This window comes from Pagrus major, chromosome 18 (genome assembly GCF_040436345.1).
Source record: "Pagrus major chromosome 18, Pma_NU_1.0".
Lineage (NCBI taxonomy): Eukaryota > Metazoa > Chordata > Actinopteri > Spariformes > Sparidae > Pagrus > Pagrus major.
In genome coordinates, this window is record NC_133232.1 from 29,476,130 (window position 1) to 29,499,932 (window position 23,803).

General features: G+C 41.8%; 1 protein-coding gene across 1 annotated transcript; it reads left to right on the forward strand.

Annotated features, from left to right (window-relative positions):
- Positions 1–4,549: 4,549 nt before the first annotated feature.
- Positions 4,550–23,559, forward strand: inppl1b (inositol polyphosphate phosphatase-like 1b). Its single transcript, XM_073486297.1, has 27 exons — positions 4,550–5,577; positions 7,132–7,195; positions 9,306–9,444; positions 10,174–10,294; positions 10,706–10,846; positions 10,981–11,068; positions 11,176–11,253; positions 11,571–11,708; positions 11,853–11,967; positions 12,600–12,700; positions 12,789–12,891; positions 12,972–13,168; positions 14,306–14,423; positions 14,552–14,648; positions 15,026–15,164; positions 15,250–15,349; positions 16,161–16,249; positions 17,353–17,434; positions 17,886–17,975; positions 18,066–18,179; positions 18,263–18,351; positions 18,432–18,519; positions 19,680–19,832; positions 20,230–20,302; positions 20,444–21,233; positions 21,321–21,436; positions 22,766–23,559. The coding sequence occupies exons 1-27, from the start codon at positions 5,441–5,443 to the stop codon at positions 22,857–22,859; spliced, it is 3,654 nt and encodes a 1,217-aa protein (XP_073342398.1). The 5' UTR covers positions 4,550–5,440; the 3' UTR covers positions 22,860–23,559.
- Positions 23,560–23,803: the final 244 nt, after the last annotated feature.

The following is a 23,803-nucleotide window of genomic DNA, read 5'->3' on the forward strand; positions in this document are numbered from 1 at the left end:
ATGAGGCTTTTATGTAACAACAAAATCACAGCCACGTTTTTGGGTAGAAAATGGTCAGACAAACTATTGCCTGGACTGGAATTTTAGTTACTTTGGAAAAAAAAACACATTTAACATTTCCACATTCAGTCGTCTAAAATGAATAGACCTTTGTTATGTATTTTGTTTAGTTGTGCGCTCACATTATCCCAGAAAAATGTCGCTTTATTCAAGGTAATACTGCGTTGTATTCGCTCGTTGTTGCTTTAACTTCCAGGTGAAACATCAGACGATATGTCAAGAGAGCGAGGAGGGATGTCGACGAACGCTAACTGAGACTCTAGGAGCAGAACTAGAACCGGTGCGTTTAAAACCGCTTTTTAAAAACACACATGTTCAAATACAATTAAGTTGTGTGACTCATATGTCACATTTCTTGAGATAAAATTAGTTGTGTGACTTTTATGATAATGGTGTTTAGTTTTATTGGCCATTTGCATGAAGATACAGCTACTTCCTTTTGACCTATTTGGGCTCTCAGCGGATGAGGGGCTCCCCACAGTAGGGCCTGTGGGCAAGTTTAATTTGACTCACCAAATGTCATTTTACAATACAACACAACACAACACAACACAACACAACACAACACAACACAATGGGTGTTTGCTTTTGGCCAGTGGCCCACCATTAAGTTTCAGTTTTGGCGTTCGAAGGGGAAAAGTTTGGCCACTTCTGATGAAGAGAAAATGAATGTGAGGCATTTGTCTTGTGTTCAAAGGCAATGCCGGCAGCTCTCCAAGCAGCTGGCTGTGTTCATGCATGTGTTCACAGGCCTGTTAGGGGTAGAGACAGGTTTAATGTCAGTGTAATTGTTAGCCATTTATTTACTGTGTTAAGTGAATGAATGAAAGGTAACTAAACTATCTCCCTGTGATTAGATTATCCTGTCGCAGTTCAGCTCTTGGACAATGGCCCGATGAATCAAAGCGAGACGTCTGTTAGGATATAAATGTAACTCCCCGTCTTTTATTCACTCTGATCGCTGGCATTTTCAGATGCGTCGCCGCGATGTACAGTTTCTATAGGTGTTGTGTAAGTGTTTTTCTTTACACCGTTACATGGAATTGTATTTCCGTATACCACTAAATAATATCCAGGATAAAGACGCTGAAAACAACTAGAGTAATCTTATTTTCTGCCCTGCTTATGTTGACCTTTTCTATCTTGAGCTCTCTTCCTTCAGTTTTGTCTGTGTGAAGTTACAGTCGCGTAAGCCCCTTACAGATAATCTGGTGCCACTTTTGGCAAGCACTCCAAATAGACGGTTAACATTGTCCCTTGATGGGACTGCTGAGTAGTCTCAGTGCATTAGAGCGCCACGGTATTACGTCTTCTTAACAACCCAGTCTCTGGCAAGCTGCTGAATTGAAGGCAGTCGTACAGCGTCGGATGCCAAAAGGAGCGAACACTTTTAGATTCTGAGCCAATCAGTGTGATGTGCTGTCAGTGTATTACAAAGATTTGTCGCTGTGCTGCACTATAGTAGCCTACGCACCACTGATTTGAATGTAAAACACACACACTGAGTAGGAACTTAGCCTGAATGTTTTGTCAGGTACAGGGAGCTTATAGCGCTCTGTTGATTATGGTCTTCGACTCCCAGGTGACCTTAGGGGATTGTATTTTTAGCAGCTGATGCCGTAACTTTAACAGTTTGTTTTTGACATTAGTTGCAAAGATAAGATTATTCATGGAGTGACTTACTGGGGAATTATATTGTTCTTTTAAAAACGTCTTTTTAGTTTCCTGAGAAGAAGACTTGTCAACACTAAGGGTAGAAATCCTCTACTTAAGTAATGGTTAACTAATGCTTGACTCATGATGATCTAAGTCTTGAATTAAAGCAGAATGTAGCATGAATTTGTTGCATTAATTGCATTAAAGTTTACTTAGGGAACTGTCTTTATGTTTATTATGTCATAGGGTTGCACGGAATAATCAACTAATAGGCTATTGAGAGCTTTTGAGATGGTCTTCTAACAACCAACCTGAGTTATTATTGGTTATATATTTGTTTCATATTGATTGCAGTAGCTGTGAATGCCCTTTTATGTAACGTTTGCATCTGACAACCAGTTTGTGAAAAGAAGAAAACAGAGAGACTGAGCAAATACATGGGTCTAAAATAAACTTTTATGTAGCTGTAATCCAGCTCATTTGGTTGCATATAATTTTTTTTATGATGTATCTGTGAATTAACATTCCTGAACTGATCTGTTAACTGTGAACTAATCACAAAAGTCATAACATCATCATTTCTTAACGGTGAGCAACAGGAATTCATGCTACAATCTGCATTAAATTACCACGAGTCATGGATTAACTAAGCATTACTTGATTTTAAGTAAGCAACCTTACTTTTACTACCGTCCTAGAACCCTTACTACATTATGTAATCAAGGCCTGGCTTGCTGCCTGGCCTTGATTACATAATATAGACTAACATGCATTTCCACGGAGGTACTCGGCAAACTACAGCTCTGCAAGCTTCTGTCTGACTCGTTTAAATAAAACAATGCTAATTAAATTCAACATCCGATCCGACAGGCGCCGAAAATGAAAGCGAGCAGGCGGAGCTCGCAGTGTCAGTGTCTGTCTCAGTGTCCTTTCCAATCCAATGTCTGCATAAGCAGAGCAGCATTTGGTAGAACTGGATGGAGAAGAGAGAGAAGAGACAGCATGGCTCTTTGGATGTCTTGTGGTTGGTCAGTCTCCCACTTTGGTCCATACTCGAGTATCTCACCATACTGACAGTAAACTGGATACAGATGTTCGCGGTCCCGAGAAGGAATCCTAACATTGATGACCTTGACTTTACCTCTAGCGCCACCATGTTGACATTTTTGCTCTTTGGTAAGATGTCTTGACAGCTATCGGAGAGACCTCCAGTGTCCCCAGAGGATCAATCCTTCGAAGCTTCAGTGAGAATTACCTGTGAATGCTTTTTAAACTCTGACAGCCAGTGGCGACGCAAACAATAATATTTTCCCTAATCTTGTGGTCATCATTTGCTTGGATACTTTGCTAATAATGAGTTAATTAGAGACAAGGTCAGGACATCAGCCCCCGTCTCCCCAGTCCCTCCTGTGATTGCATAGGAGCGTCAAGGTTGCACTCACAGTTACAGTTCTCATGGGACTGTATTTGTGCAAACAGAGAAGTAATGCTGTGAGGATGGTTTTCCGCCTGTTCATGCCGAAGCAACATCTCCCGCAGAAATCGAATACTGACTTGGATGTTGTGAAAGTATTTAGGACAGCCTAAGTTCATGCTTCCCAGAGGATTAATCCTACTGCTTTTGGTAATCTTCTGACTTTTCCCTCTAACACCACCATATGGTTGACATTTGAGGTTTTGAGAGGAAATGTCTCATCAACTATTGGATGACTTATCATAAAATTTGGTGCACACATTCATGTTCCCGTCAGAATGAATCGTAATCACTTTGACGATCCCTTAAAACGTTCATTTAGTGCCATCATCAGGTCAAAATATTCATTTGTCCAATATTATGGTTCAGCAAAACTAATAATATCACCATCAGCCTCAGCTGTACATTGTGTTTAGAGCCAGTTAGCAAAGATAACAGTAAACTAAGCGGGGTAAACATGTTTTCATTGTCATTGTGAGCATGTGGATGTAAGTATTTAGCTGAACAATGGCATCCTGCTGTATATCCTTCAGTTATGTGATGTAGAGAGAGCTCAAATCAATATGAGGAAGAAGTGATTACAGATTGAGGGTTTGTATGTCATCAGATCGGGTCGGACTTGCGTTTGTTTGCTTTATGGGGGCTGCGGTCGGTGGTCGGCGCATTTCTGCTGAGTAGTGAGAGGCAGAGCAGCAAATATGGGACCGAACAGCTTCCCACAGAGTTGTACGCTCCAGCTAATGGAGAAGGAGGGAAGTAGGAGGGCTGGATAATGGGCGATGTTCTAGGAGAGCAAAAATAAGAGAGTGAAGCATGATCATAACCATATGGAGGCTGCCTTTTTTTTTGCTGAAAGGGAAGGAGTGAGCAAAGAGAGGAAGGGAAGTTAAGGGGAGGAAAAAAAAACAAAAAAGGGTATGGACAGGAAAGAGTAAGTCAGCCAGAGGATGAAAAGTGTGAAGATTAAGATGATAAAAAAACAAGGAAGAAACTGAGGATCAGCCCACCTGTGTGTGGAAATCTGTGTTTTCTGTTTGGGAATTTGAGGAAAGAGGCTGAGGGAGGAAGAAGACAGGGGAGGGGACTGAGAGGGAGGGAGAGAGAAAAAGGAAACAGTCTGCTGTTTTACACACTGGTGGTGAAGTTGAGCCCCTTGCAAGAATTCTCCTGGCTATGTCCGCCATCTGGAATGTCGAGTCACTTCCTCTGTCTGCCCTGGGCTCTAACGAGGGTTGTCCTCTCGCCTCTCTGCTCCCTCCCTCTGCTCTGACAGCGCTCTGAAGAAACCGCTGGAGGCCACGGCCAGTGACGGACGGGACGCCACCGACAAGACACACACGCCAGCAGAGAGACATCCAGCATGAAAAGCGAGACCCCCGGAGTAGCCCACATCCAAGCAGACACACTCTAGATGGAATCTGGGCCTGGAAGAAGCAAAGACAACTGCAGTCATCAGCTGAAGTTTTTGGAGGGTGTTCCTATTCCCTTATATGGCAACAGAGCTGGGAAATCATTTGAATTAGTCTGGTTTCTGTTGCATGCCTGTCTGGTTTTAGTGCTGACTGAGTTCCATCTGGTATGTTTCTGTCTCTGCTGTGTGCGTGCGTGTGTGGGCGCCGTGTGTGTGGCTTGATTTGTTTGTTTTGCCATTCTTGGTTCTTCTTTTCCTGTTGTTTGCATGTGGGGTTTTTGTTTTGGGACAAGAGGAGGGCTTGTGTTTGTGGTTAAGCTAGAGGCACCATCATTGCCTCAGGGGTGGCTGCTTCATTCAGACTGAGCAGCACCTCTCGCTGTTTTTCCTTCACCCCCTTCCCTCCCTCGCACCGCTGTGATGGTCTGTGTTTGTTGGAGCAACACACCCACCTGGGTGCAGCAACTTGCAACCAAAGACTGACACGGGCTCTGTCTACTATCAGAAAAGTGGACTGGAGCTCGTGTTGTTGTTGGAGTGGACCCATCTCACGATCAGCTGGATGTTTCTTTCTTTTATGCAACAGGATGTGTGACCCAGAAGGAACCAACAAGGACCCAGGAAGTGCTAGCTGATACAGACAAGGTGTGCGGTTGTCTGTTTGACACTTTAATCATGAAGAAAAGGATCATGGGAAAGCTCTAAACACTGCAGTGGAGCGCTCGACACACTCCGGCCGTCAGCGGAGCGCCATCTGAGCAAGTCTGACACAACAAACTTGCTTTAAGTTCATCACCTCATGTGGATTATTTTTAACATATCTCGAAGCAGTGATTGCCATGGCGACGGCAGCATGGTATCATCGTGACATCAGCCGTGTGCACGCAGAGGACTTGCTGGCACGGGCGGGGAGGGATGGCAGCTACCTAGTGAGAGATAGCGAGTCTGTGCCAGGAGCCTATGCACTGTGCCTGCTGTGAGTAGACACACACACACACACACACACACACACACACACACACACACACACACATACACACACACACACGTTCACCCAGTGGACAGACAGTTTATCTTATCACAGTCACACATAATTGCCAATCTGAGGCACTTCAAACTTAAATGGTTCTCAAAGTGGGATCCGGGGACCCTCAGGGACTCTCGAGGGGGTTCCAGGACGTCACTAACAAAAAGGGAAATCATTTATTTTCACTATTATTCCATCCGTATATAACATATGAGGTTAGACAGACAGAATGTGACTATTTCGATCGTAGGTTTCAGACACTTTCTGTAATAAAAAAAATCGAAAAGCAAAATTCTTGTGTCAGGTGGTGGATCCTGGGACAAATACCTTTCAAAAGGGGGTCCCTTGGTCTAATTTGAGTCAGTTTAGGGGTCCTTGATGTGAAAAAGGTTGAGAACTACTGTCTTATATGGTACGTTCTGTACATGGCACCTGCGAGCTGGTGCTGTGAATGTATACAGCTCTTGTCAGTAAATCTGTGTAGATCCAAACTCGGAAGAAAAGAAAAATGCAAGGGAGTACGACTCCCCAGGAATCGTTTTTATAGAGGCTATTCGATTTTATTTGAAATGTCTAATCTTATGTGTTCCACCTCCTTGAAAATATTTCATGAATGATTCACTCAGGATGTCTTGAAGCAGTGAATGCTGCCCTTTGTGAGGAGAAGCCGAAAATGGTTCCACTTTATGTAGATCTAGATACCTAATCTTGTGAAACTTTTAGATTTTGGCCTATAAGATTGGAAACTATTCATAAACTCAACATTTCTGCAGAATGTCCCCATCTGTGAATTGATTCAGCAGCTTCACTCCCTCCCTTCACATCCATCACTTTCACCATCATCTGCCAGCTGAAGACTGGCTGCATACGGGCTGCGCCAGCCTCACACATACACCCTCATCAGACTGTCCTGTCCGAACACAGTCCACCTCTGCCAGTCAAACCCTGGCCCAGGACTCCCTGTTTCCCCTCTTACCCCTCTTTCTTCCCTGGGGCCCCTGAAAGAGGGCGGGAGCTCCGGCGACCGCACTACGCTGACTGCTCATCAGCCCGAGCCAGATACATTCCTGAAAGCTGAGCCCGGCCGTTCATAGTGCTCCCTCTTTCCCCTCGTTCTTTTCTCAATATGTCATCCCCTTTTTTAGTTTTATTAAATTTCTCCACACAGTTGTATGTGGTCATTGTGCTGTCACGGTTCCCCTTTGTTCATTTGATGTACAGTAGCCGACCGACACAAACTGCCATTCAGCTTTACGTACCGCCGGAAAACTGATGGAGATGATGATCTAAGTGTCTAACTAAAAAAAGAGCCACGTCATTAGAGATTTGTAAAAACAACTGGCGCCTTGTTAAGAAAGTTACAGTGTCTTTAACGACAGCTAAACATCTGGTCCTTATTTCAGCAATACATTTCAGTACATTTTCCCTTTGAATGTTTGCTCAGAAGCGTGTCGTCTTAATTTGCAATGCTGTTTACGACGTTGTTCATTTTGGTTTCCACAGGTTCCAACGTCATGTTCACACCTACCGTATCCTACCCGATGCAGACGGCCTTCTAGCAGTTCAGGTGAGCGTCCGTCGCCACGTGACACTGAACTGACCAGGAAGAGGAAGAAGGAGAAACACAATAGATGCCTGAAACCTTGGCACAAACTGTTCACGCAGAGAGAAAAACAGAGGGATCAAACAATGGTTTGTTATTGCCTGTTCTAAGGAGAACAGGAACATGTTTGTGCTTCCTCTCTGTACGGGCTCTGTGACGACTGCAGCAGCCTTGTTGTCTGAATGGCATCTCTGCCATGTGGCCGCATGCTTGCAGCATAGGCTCAGCAGCACAGAGGAGAAATTGTTTTTATGTCTCAGAGATTCCTACTCAACCCACACACTAGGTCATTGACCAATGGGTGTGCGTATTTGTTATGTGTGTGTATGAGGGTGTTTGTATTACACATAATGAGCCTGTTGGATGTGGCAGAGTTAAAGCCAGTGATGGTATGTGTCTGTTTTTGATACCCGGAGCAGGGGGCCATTTAGTCAGCAAATGATCTAATTATTAGGCGATAAAAATACACACAAGCACAAAGTTTGCAACACACACACACACCCACACACACACTGTGGGTGAGGCAAAGCGAAAGAGTGAGAGGAGTAAACATTTTCAGGGCCTAGACCGCAAATCAACTGTGGCTTTCTCAACTATGTCTGCATATTAAAGTCCAATAACCAGTTTAATAATGATTGTCTGGCAGTCCTTTTCAAGCCTTTGACTTGGGAAAAAAATCCTCTGCTTTCAAGCTCTGCTTCTATTTCAGTTGTTTTTCCACTGCCATCAGTATAAACCTCCAGTACGTATTTTCCCTCACTGGATTTTTTTTTTTTTTTGCTCCACTAACTCACAAGTCGCATGCTTGCCTTTTTGTTTTTCCAAGATGGCTGTGGAGATATTTCGGGCCCTACTTTGTCCCTCACTGTCTCTTATTCCTCGTCATTTCTTTTTAATTGCTTTTCAAGAGATCCTTGTGGTACAAAAAATACTATTTGAAGACTTCCTGGCAAAATGGACGTGTAGCTCGAGCCAAAAACGGGCTCTTTCACCGCAAAATAAAAGCAAAAGCCTAAAAAGGAGGGTACAGGAAAAGAGCCTGGTCAGTATTGTGGTCTAATGTGTGTCGTGGTTATTTTGTGCATGGGACTGGTAGCATTGTGTGTGTATGTACAACACCTGTGCACAGCATGTGTGTTTTTTTAAGCTTCATTTTTGCCTGTACTGCTTTGAGTGCCACTGAAGTGTATCTGTGCAGGTTTCTGTGGAAAGTTTGAGAGTAGACGTTCCTTTTCTTGTGGCTTAAATGTGTTAACGTATGCAAGTAAAAACATCCTTTTTTTCTTTTATTGGGTGGGTGGGCTTTTTAGACTAACTGGGAATGTTAAACTACAGTCAACTGCTGCCAGGAAGTAGCTGTCTATGATGTCACTTTCCTTTCTAAATCCCCCCTGGGGACGCATTTTATCACAGCAAATCATCTGTGTGCGTTTTTTTTTTCTACATGCAAATAAGTGCTTCTGTTTTGTTCTGCCGAGTAAGATGTGGAAAGGAGGCGGTGAGGGGTGAGGGGTGAGGGGTGAGGGGTGAGAGGTGGGGGGTGGGAGCGCTGTGCTGAAACATCCACACACAACCACATAAAGTACACAAGTCAGGACTGGGTAGTTATTTCACTTTATGTTCAATTTAATGCGTGCAATACAAGATTTAGACATTGAATTATAGCACAAGAGGTCTTTCCAGGGCTTTTTCAAAGAGCTTTTGTGAAAGAGCTTTATCATCTCGGTTTTGTAAAGGAGGTTAAGAATGAACAAGGCAGTGAAGTTGCATTTAAATGGAACTTAGTGAGGCCTTGGCTCTGTAGGCCACAACTTCTCTGCTTTGTATTCACTTTGTATTACTCAAAGCAAGGATGTCAAAAGGGAAAAAAAGAGCTTAATTGATTTGAACTTATGTTTTCTAAAAAAAAATGTGTTCCTGAATGCAACATCAGCGTGTTACATGTCTTATTATCTACATTTAATTATAGTTTCTTTCATCTCTCCAGTTTATGTGTGCAGCAATGACGGACTATCAGACTATTTAAACAGTATATATACTGAATGACCGCTATCGTGTGTTTGTGTCTCGCCAGACAACACAGGGCGTGCAGGTGAACTGCTTCCGGACACTCGAGGACCTGGTGTTGGGGTACCAGCATCCCCACAAGGGCCTGGTCACTCCTCTGCTCTTCGCTGTTCCCCGTGATACGGACACTGGGGATGAGAGCTCAGGTGGGCCCTCTAGCTGTCACCCAAAAGTTAGATACATCTACATACGATACACTACATTGTGCATTTGTGCAGTGATGGAAGACGTATTGAGATTTATTGCTGAAATAAAAGTACAAATACCACACTGTGAAAATACTCCATTACAAGTGAAAGTCTTAAATTCAACTAACTTACTTGCTTATGTAAAAGTATGTGAGTATTATCAGTAAAATGTACTTAAAGTATAAAAGTAAAAGTGCTCATTCTGCAGTAAAATGCTTATTTAATTATTATATTGGATGTTTTTGGATTAATATCACAGCTGCTTTAATGTGCGTGTTGTGTTTTACTGCTGTAGATGTTTAAGGTTAAGCTCATTTTACCTTCTTTATATACTGTTGGGTAGTTTTATCTGCAGCACTGCAGCATAAGTCTGTAAGATCATCATACGTTTGTGAGAACTATGCATCTCTATAAAGTCAGTTTTTCATGAGCTTTGAAAAAACAGCCCTGTTTTCAGCTTTGTGATGAAGCATTTTCAGCTAATCCAAAAGGGTTTTTAGGAAGTAGGAGAAAAAATCACCATGTTTAGTGATCCATCATGTTCACCGGACAGGGGAGGTATTAAAATTTGTGATCAAATAAATGTAGTGGAGTAAAAAGTACAGTATTTCCCTCGGTCAGTCAGCCCTCAGCGCTGCAATATTCATGACTTATTATTAATGATATTTTTGTTGAATATGTGCACAGATGATGAGAAGCCGTCTCCAGTTCCAGCCTCTGTCAACACGGTGCCTTTCACAGGAGCACCAGCAAAACCAGCCCCTCACACTGTATTCCTGGATAAGTTGCAGGAGCTGAACACATCCAGGTTTGATTATCTGTTTCTCTTTCAAAGATGTTCCTTACATAGTGCCTATCTATGCTGTGCATGTATAGCTTTCCTTTTTATTTCTTTCTTTCCTGTGTGACAGTATTCTTATTGATTTGTAGTGATAGCCATCTGTAATGCTCTCTGCGAATCTCTGCTGCTGATCACTATCCTATTTAAATATGCACCTGTTTGCAATCAAGCATAGAGAAAGCCGCATGTGAAACACTGTTTGCTCTTTGAACTTTTTTATTTCTGGCCTATTAATAAACAGCGTTGCCATCTGCTGTTAGCAGAACTACTGCTCTTGTTCTGCTTTATTTCTCAGCTGTCAACAAACCTTAGTTACCTCCAGAGAGTAGAAAAATGCACAGTTCATGACATATAAATATATTTTTATCCTGTTTACAGCACTGCGGGTGAGGTGATCGGTCTACTCAATGACTACCTCTTCAGTGAGCTCCCTCTCGACATTGAGAACGTGCATAAAGGGGCAACAACTCTTTGTCACCTCAAGCGTACTCTGGGCACTGCCTGCCAAGGCCTGAACAGGTAGGTGTCTTTTTATTGTTAATGATAAACCGAACGTGAAAACTAGGAGCAACTTTATACTGCATTATCAGAGCATATTGTGTAAACTGATGTATGCTCATTAATCAAAAGTTGTGTATTGATGTGATCTACAGTGAGATCGATCTGACCCTCTCAAGTCTGGAAACCCTGGCCAAGGTCTTCGACCATCCCAGCTGCTCTTTAACAAACACCAAGGCTCAGGTACAATAAAAAAACATGCAGTACGATGTGGTAACACAGTACTGAGGAGGACAGAGCTGCATGTAAATGAACTCATTGCACCTTTTGTCTGGTATGTTTCAATCAAGGGCCCGGAGATGGAGATTGACAGCCTGTTGTGTAAGATTTCAGCTTTGGTCAGCCTCCTTTCTTCATTGGAGAAAAAGGTTTGTGTACGCACACAGTTATCTATTCGTGGCTTAATAATAATAATGATAAAGCAGTGATTTCTAGCTTCATGATTACTTACAGGTCATACGGTCAGTATTGTGTTAAAGATTAAAGCTCAGGAGAGAGTTATAGTTCTTGAACAAACAACTTGACAGCACTTGTTGTCACCTATTCTGTTGTTATGCTTCTACATTACTAACAGGACAAAAATAAATCTCACAGTTCTCGCAGTCAGTACTCAAACACACCAGTCTTGTTTGTGAAGGACGACACTGTTATATTGTGACACTGCAATAATTATCTGCTCATAAAGGTATTAAAAGCGTTACAAGATGCGGTGACCAACCACAATCTGGCAGTGCAGCCTAACCCGCCCCCTCCGGAACCGACACCCTCCAGTGTAACACCTGTAAAGAACCACGACAGACAGCTGCCGGTCCACTCCTTCCAGGTAAATCAGGTTGAAAAATGCACTAAAAAACGTCTGTAAAAGGCCCGTTGTTCGGTTATTTGTTTAAAGATATGATACAAAATAAGACAAATCATACAACTGATCTGTTTCTATGTAAAGAGTTGTTTTGCTTTGTGTCTCCAGGTGAAGATGGTGAGGTACGGCAGGCAGACTGTTTCTGTTGATGTGGACACGGGAGTGCTGCTCTTCGACAGGAAGGCTGGTTCGTTTGGTATAGAGAGGGTCTCACATGACAGAAGTAAGAAAATATATACTTACATTCACTATTGTAACATTGTAACATCGCTCTTGCTCGCAAATAGATTTTATAACTGTCCAGTGATGCAATGTAACATTTCCTGAAGTACAGTTTTGAGGTACTTGTACTTACTTGAGTATTTTCATTCTCTGTTACTTTATACTCGCACTCTTTCTACATTTTGGAGGCAAATATTGTACTTTTCACTCCACTACTTTAGTTACTAGTTACTTTGCAGATTGCATGCTGCATCAGAACCAAAGCAGCACATTTTGATTCATTTATTTTACCCACAATCAAATTAAAAAAAACACACTGACTCCATTAGTCATAAAAATGCTGAATATGGGATCCGATAATCAGCCAGCAGGATGATTGGTTGATGCATTTTATACAGTATATTCATACGTGTTCAATTTTGATACTCGAGTACAATTATTGCCAGAAAATTACTTTTGATTCTTAATATCAAATACTTTGAGACTTTTACTCATTTACTGTTTGTTTGGCTGACTTTCACTTTTACCAAAGTAACATTTTAACACAGTTTCTTTACTTTTCCTCATGTATGACATTTGGATATGTGTTTTACAACACTGTAACTGTCTGCTGGCATGTTTCTTATATATCAGTCCTTCAGATTGTCAAGTTCCAGAGCAGTCCCGCCAAGGTATGCCTGGTTGTTGACAGCCACCACAGCACACCGCGGGAGATGACGTTTGAGAGTGCACGGGTAAGAAGGCAAGACGATGTGTTTTATTATAAACTGGAATCCTCTGTTTTCTTCCCCATAATTCACCGAGTGACTCTGTGTCTCTCAGAAACGTGATGCCTTCTGCCAACTCCTCCAGCTGATGAAAACCAGGCACTCTCAGCTGAGCGAACCTGACGTGGTCTCTGTATTTGTTGGCACCTGGAATATGGGTAACCGTAACTTTGAAGTGTGTCTCTTGTGCTGAATTAGATTTTTTTTATTATTATTAAATGTTGTTTTGTGTACACAGGTGGTTCCCCTCCTCCTCGCAGCCTGCAGACGTGGGTGACCTGCTGCGGTTTGGGACACACCCCTGATGAGTCGACCGCCTTGCTCCCTCATGACATCTACGCTCTGGGCACTCAGGAAAACCCTCAGGGGGAGAGAGAGTGGACAGAACATATCAAAGCAACCCTTCGCAGCTACACTCACATTGACTTCAAACAGGTAATTCTCCTTTTTAGGCTTTTTCCAAAGTCAGCTGATTATTTATGTCTAAATAGCATGCACTGCCCATAAGAAGAAAGAGTGACAAGTTTGCTAAATCAGTGGAGTAAAGCAGTTGTTTTCTGGTGGGATAACATTGTACATTTTATTTCAAGATCAGATATGAGTGAAGCCATTCCCAGTCAGTATCTGCTTTGATTAGACACATTTCTCCCAACCAAGATGCATATTGTTAAAACAACTAATGCATGACCTTAACTCTTAAAATATATATATATAATTATACGTTTTCATTGTTCACCATTGTCTGTTAGGTAGTTTGTTGGTTGTTGGTTGTTAACAGATTCACAATTTTTCAAACAAATGACAACCTTTGAATAACCTTATACTACATAATCCAATATTAGTGTTCTTCTATTTTTCACAAAATAAGAAACTATGTACATTATATTGCCCCTCGCTTGGCAAAAATGTAAAAGGTTGATGAGAAATAGAGTCACAAGATCACTTCTTTGTGGTTGCAAGACAAGTTTTGTATTTGATGGACTAGCTGAGTGTCAATTAAAGGTATTTAAATAAAAAACTATATAAAGCACGACTCATATTGCTGAAAGTGTACTTTGTAATCGTAGGGTCAACCTTGGCATTTTAGTCTCACTACACTTGTATTTTAACATCATTGTATAACCGTGATTCATCCATTTTATAGCACTGTGTGTGTGAATAGATGAAAAACTCTTTCTTCTTCATTTCAAAGGCCATTCAGCCTCGTGTACAACGCTGAACAAAACACATATGTAAAGTGTGAGGGAACTCACATTTTTTGGTTGCAGGAAAATGTTTCAGCATCATCACAGATTATAAGAAAGGTCTGTGAGAGTTTCTGATATTTTGTAATAAACACGCTTGTGGAAATGCATCTAAAAATATCACCTTAATGATAGACTAACGTTTTGATATATTTGTTTTTATAAATATATGATCTGAAATGACAACGACGCTTCATCTCGCTGTAAAAGTGCATCTGTTACTTTATAGAAATGGGTCAAATCAATCAGGAAATCTGTAATTAAGTGTTCTTTGCCTGGTTGAAAACTGTTTTTGTCATCTATTGTAAAGTGAAGTGTCGTCCTGTAGGTGGCAGTACAATCCCTCTGGAATATGAGGCTGGCTGTGTTTGTGAAGCCGGAGCACGAGAGTCGCATCAGCCATGTGAACACAGCCAGTGTGAGGACCGGCCTGGGGAACACTTTGGGTAAGCTGCCCTGCATGATCTCATCAAGTCGTGGCTGACAGCCAGAAATATAAGTGCATGGACGACAAGAGCAGAAATGTGTTTTTAATAATCTGGAGGTGTGAGGTTGAGTGTCTCTGTTGTTTCAGGTAACAAGGGGGCTGTTGGTGTCTCATTCCTCTTCAGTGGAACATCTTTTGGGTTTGTTAACTGCCACCTGACCTCTGGAAGTGAGAAAGTCCTGAGGTATGGTGTGTGTATAAGTGTATGTGTGCTCCTTTTTCATTGCCACACAGTATTAAAATTAATTATTAATTAAACTAAAGGTTTATTTGACAGGGACGACGTAGGGACGGCATTGTTACATCAAAATAAAATGCTACTGATGCAATGTAAATGGGACTTCTAGCCGCCCTTGTCCTTGGTTCAGTTTGAATAAAAACAACACAACACTCTCATGAATGACTCATGAGTACTGACAATAAAACAAGGCATAGACAAGCAGCCACTCGAAACAGTGATTGTAACAACAATGAACGAAAATAACAATGAAGAACAGAAAAAACAGCTTTATTGTCTTGTTTATTGTCTTATTGTCTTATTGTAATGTACATCATGTTCAGGAGGAACCAGAACTTTGTGGACATCCTCCGACTGCTCTCTCTGGGTGAAAAGCAGCTCGGTGCCTTTGACATCAGCCTACGCTTCACCCACCTCTTCTGGTGTGGAGACCTCAATTATAGACTTGACTTGGACGTGCAGGTCAGACCATAAATTTAATGTCAATTAAATAATAGTCAATTGAGAAGTCCAAGACGTTGACGTTACTGCTTCTTCCTGACTCCAGGACATCCTGAAACATGTGTCTAAGAGGGAGTTTGAGGAGCTCATGTGTGCAGACCAGCTGACCCGAGAGAGACACAAGAGGAAGGCCTTTCTCAATTTCAGTGAGTTTCAGTTTGCTGTTGGCCTTTGTTCTATAGTGAAAGCTATAAATGTCAGATGGTTATTGTAAAAGCACTTCGATGCCAGTTTGTACGGAAGCCCTGTGAGACAAAAAATCCTGATGATCCATTTTCTAAGTCTGTTGTATGTTTTTCTCTCCTGTATTTATGACTAAACAACACATTAACAAAAAGCTTCTGCCAGGGTAATCTTTCAAACTTCTTTTTTTATTTTTCAATAGGAGGGAACTTTTTTTTTCAGGTGGAGAAACAAGTTTTTCCAGGATCATTATTTTTTTTTCATATGCGAAAAAGTGTTTGTTGTTACAATACTGTTTCCACGACAAAACCACAGCATTATTATGGATCCCACTGCTTTTCTTGACCTGACCTACTCTCTCTGATTGGCTTACCCTGATATTCTTACCCAACGAAGGCAATCAATTAGACCTGGAGGGATCATGCCAAGAAAATTAGTGGGATCCATAGTAACGTGAGGTGCACTTCACCCTCTTTTGGCCGAAACAAGTATTACAACAACAAACTTTTTTTTTTTTCACCTTCCCACCTGTTTTCCACGAATTGTTTAACCTGTTAAAAAAAAGTAAGGAGTTTAAAAAATGTTATTCTGGCTTTTTTTCATTTTTTCTTAATTCTTAAACACAGTAGAGAACTTGCCTCTCATGGTTACCATATTTTTTTTTTTTTACAAAATAAATGATAATAAGATGAATACAGGAGAATTTCATCATGATTTGACTCTATATTTTTGCGTACCTCACTCTGTGCTCTTTCTCTCTTTGTCATGGTTAAGAGGAAGAGAAGATTGCATTTCCACCCACCTATCGGTATGAACGGGGCTCCAGGGACTGCTACCTATGGCAAAAGTACAAGACTTCAGGAGTGAGTCATTTATGTTGCACAAAAGCACCTCAGAAAAACAGGATGATGTGTCGGTAAAACATTCTTTCATGTGCCGGACAAAGGATGCATGGCTGCAATTAAAACAATATCTGCCCCTCTGAGTAGCTGCCAAAAAATGTCAGGAGGTTTGTAGCCGTACTAGAGGTTCTCAGGGACGCAGTGCCAGTATGTTGGTTGGTCCGACACTTTGATCCAGACTGAAATCTCCAACAACTAGAGGATGGATTGCCACAGAATTTGGTCCAGACATGCATGTTTTCTGGACAGTGTATACTAAAGAGGGATTGGTGATGTTAAGTACAGCCTTAGAAAATCAATATTGCAGCTGTAGACTCACATGAAGGTACCTCTTTGACCTCTTTTGTGTTTTAATCGTTACTCTGAATGACATTTTACAATGCAATGACTTTATTTTTAAATATGTAAGGCACCATAGCAATACTACTAATAATAATGTATTTATATAAAAGCAAGGTTACAGTGTTTTACAATAAAAACATATATTAAACCCAATAAAACCTAGCACTTGAGATATGAACAAGATAAAAATAACAAAAAAGTACCAACAGTTAAGAAAAAGGCCAAACGATAAAAGTGAGTTTTAAGAAAAGATTTAATGGAGGATGAGGGAAAAGGAGTTTGCCTCCTCAGCAGGGAGTTTCCTGGGACATATAACCAAGGTAATTGACATATAAAGGAAGAAAAAAGGATAAAAAAGACACAAACAGCAACCTCATAAATAAAACCAATCATATTTTCAGCCTGTAGATTTATTGCATTTTAGACCAGCAAAGTGAAACAACAAAGAAAAGACCCCAGAGGCGTTCTAAATATACAGTTAAGATATTTTTATGTGCAACTAAATCCCATTTAAGGGGCCTGTAATTGGCTTTGACAGCTGCTGCCATGACTGCTAAAAATAGGAGGTAAAGAATTAACCCACAGTCTAAAAAGGGAACGCCTGGCATAACAGGAATGAAGGCCCCCTTCGTTACATACAGTTTGTATAATGTGGCAAGTTCATTTGAGGACAAAGAAACATATAGTGTGTTCTTGATTTGTACCTGAATCTGTCTCTACAGGTGCGAGTCAATGTCCCATCGTGGTGTGACAGGATTCTGTGGAAGTCCTACCCAGAGACGCACGTCGTTTGCACTGCATATGGTAAGCTTTAAGTAGAAGTTAAATACAGCATAAACAAACCGTAAAAAAAGGGGGGATGCTTAGGCCACAGGTTTTTGATGCAGCATTCTCAAATTAGATATCTGAAGTAGTTTTTTTCATCTGTACCACTTTAAAATGAGAGCAACCCTCAAAACGAATAACGGTCAACCCCTACATCCTGGTCTGTGGTCCATAAAGAAACAGAGTCATTTCCTCTCAGCCCGAGCTTCTGTTTCTGACTAACCTCAGGAACAAAACATAACTAACTTGGCAGCACCAAAGCTGCTTTTTGTCTGCTAAATCACTCTTTTGTCACGTCTTGCAAAATACGGCTGACAGCTCATCTGCCTCACAGTGCTGCGAGATCATTTTAGCCCCAGCACATATGAGCTATTTAGTGTTCTCATTGCAATTATAATAATAAAGTGAAGTGGTGGATTTGTCTCTCCAGGTTGCACAGATGACATCTTCACAAGCGATCACTCACCTGTTTTTGCCACCTTCGATGTGGGAGTGACGTCACAGTACAGCTCCAAAACAGGTGCCGTCATTGTTGTGGACACAAACAGACAGAATATGACTAAATCCCTTCATCAAGTGAACAGTACTGTTATGTGTTTTACTGGCACAGATCTAAATTCAAGCATGGAGAAGGCCTGGATAGAGCTTGAAGGCATCGAGGCCATTGTGAAGACTGCAAGCAAGGCAAAGTTCTTCATTGAATTCCACTCATCATGCCTTGAAGGTATGACATCACCTCAGAAAGACATTTTATATAAAGTATTACGCAGCACAGCGGCTAAAATGCATTCATGTCTTTCTTGGCAGAGACACGACGCTCGAGTGAAAATGACTCACAGAGCTGTGACGTTCCCGGCTTTCTCAAACTGGGCTGGTCTTTCAAACAACTGCCGAAGGTTAGAGGCTGAAATGGCTGAAATGATTGTTTGTTTCTGAAGTCAAGTTGTTAACTCGTCATTTGTTTTTTCTGTCACAGCTTCTTCCAATCATGTCTGACATGGAGTTTCTTCAGGATCAGCACCTGCTGTTGTCTGTCAAGTCATGTGATGGGTTTGAGTCATATGGTGGGTCACAGTGCAAATTAAGTTTGTCTAATTAACTCCATTCCTGACATCCTCCTCAGCTGGTTACTTTGCTAATGTGTGCACTTAAAGCAACATTAGGTAACTTTTTTCACCTTAAGATAACAGCTTCAAAATCATTTTCATGGCACAGTGTCTTGTAACTGGGTGAATGGTGTCTCTGTCTCAGCCACTCCACCCCCCTATCACTTGTTTCTGCACTATGCAGCTTCAGTGAGAGGGTCGGATCACAGGGTTACATACATGTTTACTTCAACAAAGTTTTCAACACATAACATTGTTATGACGTAATGAGTTTTGTTTGTAGTTGGCACACCAAATGCCAATTGCTTTAACTTTAACCCTCTCAGTTGGTTACTTTACGAATGTGTGCCCTTAAAGTGACCCCAAAAATCACATGATCTCTTTACATTTTTCCACAAGTGCTCTGTACTTATCCAGATGGTTTGATTTTATTTTTTGATACGGTTTGCAGATTTCAGCTTGAGCTCAAGCTCCAAAAGTCTGTATCCAAATCCAAGAGCTGGGCAGCACCATCTTTGGAAATGACACGACTATTTGTGAGCAGTTTCATTGTGGAAAAAAGTAGTTTAAAGCCTTTTGTGGCTCCAGAAGCGGCTGTGTGTAACCTAATAAATCACCTCCATTAATGTCACTCAGTGGCTAAGTTGCATTGAGGGTAATGTAGGCACCAGGTTTTGAAAGGCAGTCCACTGGTCAAGCATAGCGCTCCACTAACACTGTTGGACTCAGACAGCAGAAGAAGCAACATCACCTTTTTTATTCCAAGCGTTTTTCTTCTAGTGCCTACATTACCCACAATGCAATTTAGCCACCTAGTGACATCACTGGAGGCAATTTATCAGGTTACATGCAGCTTCCTCTGGAGCCACAAAAGGCTTTAAGCTACTTTTTCCACATCTGCAGTAGTACTCCCCAAGAGTTTTGCTCCAAATCAAATACAGTTCACCTCCAATGTAGCTGAACTACAGTCAGTAGGTCAAACACTAAGGAACTTGTGTCAAAGTCTAAGGACATGTGTCTGAAACTGTCTGGATGGACACGTTGCACTCTGCACTCTGCACTCTGTTGCGGCTCAGGGTGAGATGTCCGCCTGATCTAAGTACTAATCTCTTTTACAGGTGAATGCTGTGTGGCTCTGCGTTCACTCAATGGTGCGTCCGAGCAGTTTGAGACATTTCTGAGTCACCGAGGTGAAGAGATGGGCTCCATCAGAGGACGGGTCAGGATCCATGTGCCCAAAGACAGACGAGGAACGCGAGAGAAAGTCTACGGTGGGTCAGCCGGAAGTGGTCCTTTCTTCCCCTCTGTCTTGCTTGCACTATCACTTCCCGCTAAACTTTCATCTCCGTTCCTTGACTCTCCTGCCAGTCTCACATTGCTTCCTCTATTTGGTTCCTCAATGATCCCTGGCTTGGCTTTACACTTGCTGGTATCTATCGTCCGCTTCCTCTTTTGGCTCCTGATTGACTGACCAGATGCATCCTGAGACACTGAAAAAGGACAGATGGGTATTGTGTCACAAGGTCAGGCACTTCAACAACACACATAAACACAACTATGCTGTGTGGTTGCAAAGTGGCACAACCTTTGGCCTTCACAGACTGCACAGACTTTGAGGAAGCCTCGCTTATTACGAAATGCTTAGTTATTTTGCTCTGTTTTTTTCAGAGTGGTTCCATTTTGAGAAAGATCCTGGGAGGGGGCACATGTCTCCTGCTCCTACACGGGTCCAAATAAACAGGTGAGGACTTCTTCAGTAGAGCCGAACCGATACTTGATTATTAGGGCCGGTTCCGATACCAAATTAGGAAGTGAAAAGGTTTAAATAGAACTGAGAACTAATTCAATGTGGGAAAGTTCAAGACTTGTATGTGCATTGCAGGTCGTCTGCAGCTCCTCCGAAACTAACTCCAAGCAGCTACACCAATCCCGCCTACTTCATCTTTGAAGGTGTGTCAGTGGCGCGCAGGGTGGAGGAGGCTCTGCCCCAGCGAAGGGACCCTCAAGTGATCTGGTCTGGAAATGAGGCCTTGCAGCTCCCAAAGATCTCAGGACGTCAGGGCTTTGACAGAAGACCCTGTCGCAGGTCAGACTTTACAGAGATTGAAATTCCAGCTGTCTTGCCCCAGTACACTCCAACCAATGACCTTCCTACACCCCAAACCAACTCCTCTTATCAGCTCTTCCCAGCCAAAAACCCCCCTCCCATACCTCAACCATCAAGTAACGCCCCGTCACAGTACCAGGAACAGACTTCACAACCCAAAGACAAATACAGAGGTAAAAATATTGTTCAAGACTCCATACTGCCTGAGAAGAACCTGAGAAACTTGTACATGAATCACTCGGCAATCATCAGGGAAAAGGCCAGAAGGGATCAGCTTCTCCCAGAAAGGACCAATCCTGTCCGGCAAACCAAGGCCCCGTCTGCCTTCCCCTACATCCCCACTCACATAGCACAATGTAAGGTGTCCGTCCCCTGGATGGTGGATCAGCAGCCTCCTGGACCTACTGGAGACAACTCCCTCACTGCTCTGCAAATCGCCAAGTCCCTCAGTGAAGTTGATTTCTTCCCTACAGAGCAGAGAGGCCCATCCATACCCAATCACAGGCCAGGTTATAGGAACGGCCCTTCCATGCATGGAGACAGAGGCTACAGCTGGGAGAAAGAGGTAGGACAATGCTCTCAAAGACAGTTATTGAACAACGTGACTCCAAGTTCTTTGTAAAATAAACAGGTCTTCTTTATTTCAATGCAGGTGTCTGTCCTTCAAGGTGCACCCGAGACCGTACGGGAGCTTCTCAGTGCACTGGGTCTTCAGAAATACACCCTGGGACTCAGCCTTAATGGCTGGGATGACCTGGATTACTTCAGGTAAAATGATTGTAGATAACATGTTCCACAAGCAGTACTTAGGTTGACTCATTACAGCATTTCATAGAGCAGACCTATTTAACTACTATTTTAGAAGTGCCGAGGAGCCAGACATTTACATTCCCTAAGTCTGACCTGTAAAGTTAAATGTGTTAAAACAATACACTTTTTTCTGCTTTGTTTTATTTAGTTTTCACCATTGGAAAGAAACATTATATGTACAAAAGTAGGGGAAAAAACACAGTGTACCTTTTTAATCGAGAAGTAGGTTGTCGGTTTGATTCTCATACAGCCTGGGTTAAACCCTTTTAATGAAAAAAATGAAAAAAATGTGTATATTTTTTACTCGGCAGCAGACAAAACTAATGAATGGGCTAATTAGCCAACTAATTAAATGATCATAGGGTCAAAATTAGGTTATTAAAGGGCCATATTCAGCCCATGGGGTACCAGTTCAATAGGTCTATCATAGACAGACAAATAATGGGATGGGCTTTACTACAAACACAGAAAAAATGTCTTTGTAGTTACAAGAGCCAGAAAATTAACCCAAACTAGAAGATATAAAATACCCAGATATAAAAAAAATGACTTTTTGTAGCTGCAACACATACAGTCTGTGGTTTGGAGACGTTGAAGTTGAGCGCAGTGTATTTAATGGAGTTCAGCAAGGAGTTGGTGGTGGCATTTTAAGCAACTGAATGCTTCCATTCACATGAAAAATGAAGTTAATCAAATGAAGTAGTCTATTGGTGTCTGTACCTTTAAGGGTACTGGTTTTGTAATTTAATATTTTTAACAATATCAGCCCCAGTCACATCAGTACAGTTTGAGTTTTCTTGGAGCCAACATCTAGAAGCCATTTAAAGCAACTGCAACTAAGGGCTTTTGTGCATCGACATCATCACTGAGACATCATTATATTAGTTTAACTCCACTTTTAGTGTTGGATAAGTGTGCTATGTACCTCATCAGAAGGATAATGACAAAACAGGAAGTGCTGGAGTAGGCCTATTGGCACCGTCCACAACTTTTGATAATGAGAATGCAAAAATAACCGTTCTTATGCTCCTGGGTGGGAACGTGGCTTTTCATTAAAGCTGTCACCACCAAAACCAGTGTCCGCTACGACCTCGTCTTTGACTTTTTTCCAAACACATCTCTTGGGTTCTGCTTTCACAAAATTAAAACACCAGAATCCACAGAACAGAATAAAAAATACAGCACGTGTGATATGAGTAACTGGAAACATTGATGAGTAACCCAAATCAATTGATGGAGTCGAGATGTGTCGAGATAAAAATGTTGTGCCCTTTCTGCTCCCCACAGTGGTATCACTGAGGAGGATCTACGCGCTGCAGGAGTGACGAACCCTTCACACCGACGCAGGATCCTCGAGAACCTGCCCAGGAACTGGAACTGACACACGGAGACGAAACATGTTAATGGTACGAAGAACTGGAACAAGCATTAGATCCGAGATCTGGAAGGAGGACAGATTGATCGGAGATCAGTCACATCAGCTGGACTTTGCCACGGCCCTGCCATCTTTTCATTTACTCGATCAATGCTGTAACAATACGTATGTCTGTGTCAACACAGCAAATGGAACATGACGCAGGAAGTACTCGTTGCAGGCTCTGCTTTACTCATCTATCCATTTTGAAGGATAATGAAAAGCTTGGCGATAAGAATGGACAACCTCCTGTATGTCCAGTGACGGACACTTGTACAAATACAGATTAAAGCATTAAGGTGTCATTGATTTTGTTTAAGATGAATTTTTAATGACTATAAAAATATAGTCCTTCAATTTCCAGTGTTCACTTGAGGCTAGTGTTTACCATTCACCTTCATCCCCTGTACTGTGTGCTTTCCATTACTGAGCCTGCATCTGAGCATGTAAAAGCCCTCTATTAAACCTATGGAGCATAAAATCCATAGCTGTACATATCTACAGGAAAACTGTCTGTAAAGTTGGGATAGAAGGACCTGCCGTATCTCATTTTGTTTACTGTCTCATACTGTTGCTATCATGTCACTTAATCAGTACCTGTGTCCACTGTGCGTGTTTTATGCAACCTTTGTAAAAGTAAAGTGCATAAAGCAACTCTTGACTGTCACCAAGCAATCACAAGTGTTATTTCATGCTGTAACGCAGCGGTGGAAACATCCCGTCATCACACATCATCACATTTAAGGGTAGTTCTGATATTCTCTGGGCACTGTTTTAACTATTACACTATTTTATTATATTTTTTTATTATATTTATTTATATATTATCTATCATATATCATTTTTAACATGTTAGTTTTGGATAAAACACCAAAGTCACACGTTAACAAACAAATAACTGATTGAGGCAG

Bases quoted from the DNA above. Each gene is read 5' to 3' on its own strand.
- inppl1b (XM_073486297.1), top strand. From the start codon at position 5,441: ATGGCGACGGCAGCATGGTATCATCGTGACATCAGCCGTGTGCACGCA. The intron at 11,069-11,175 runs GTACAATAAAAA...GTTTCAATCAAG, and splicing joins TAACAAACACCAAGGCTCAG to GGCCCGGAGATGGAGATTGA. The intron at 18,520-19,679 runs GTGGGTCACAGT...TCTCTTTTACAG, and splicing joins TGATGGGTTTGAGTCATATG to GTGAATGCTGTGTGGCTCTG.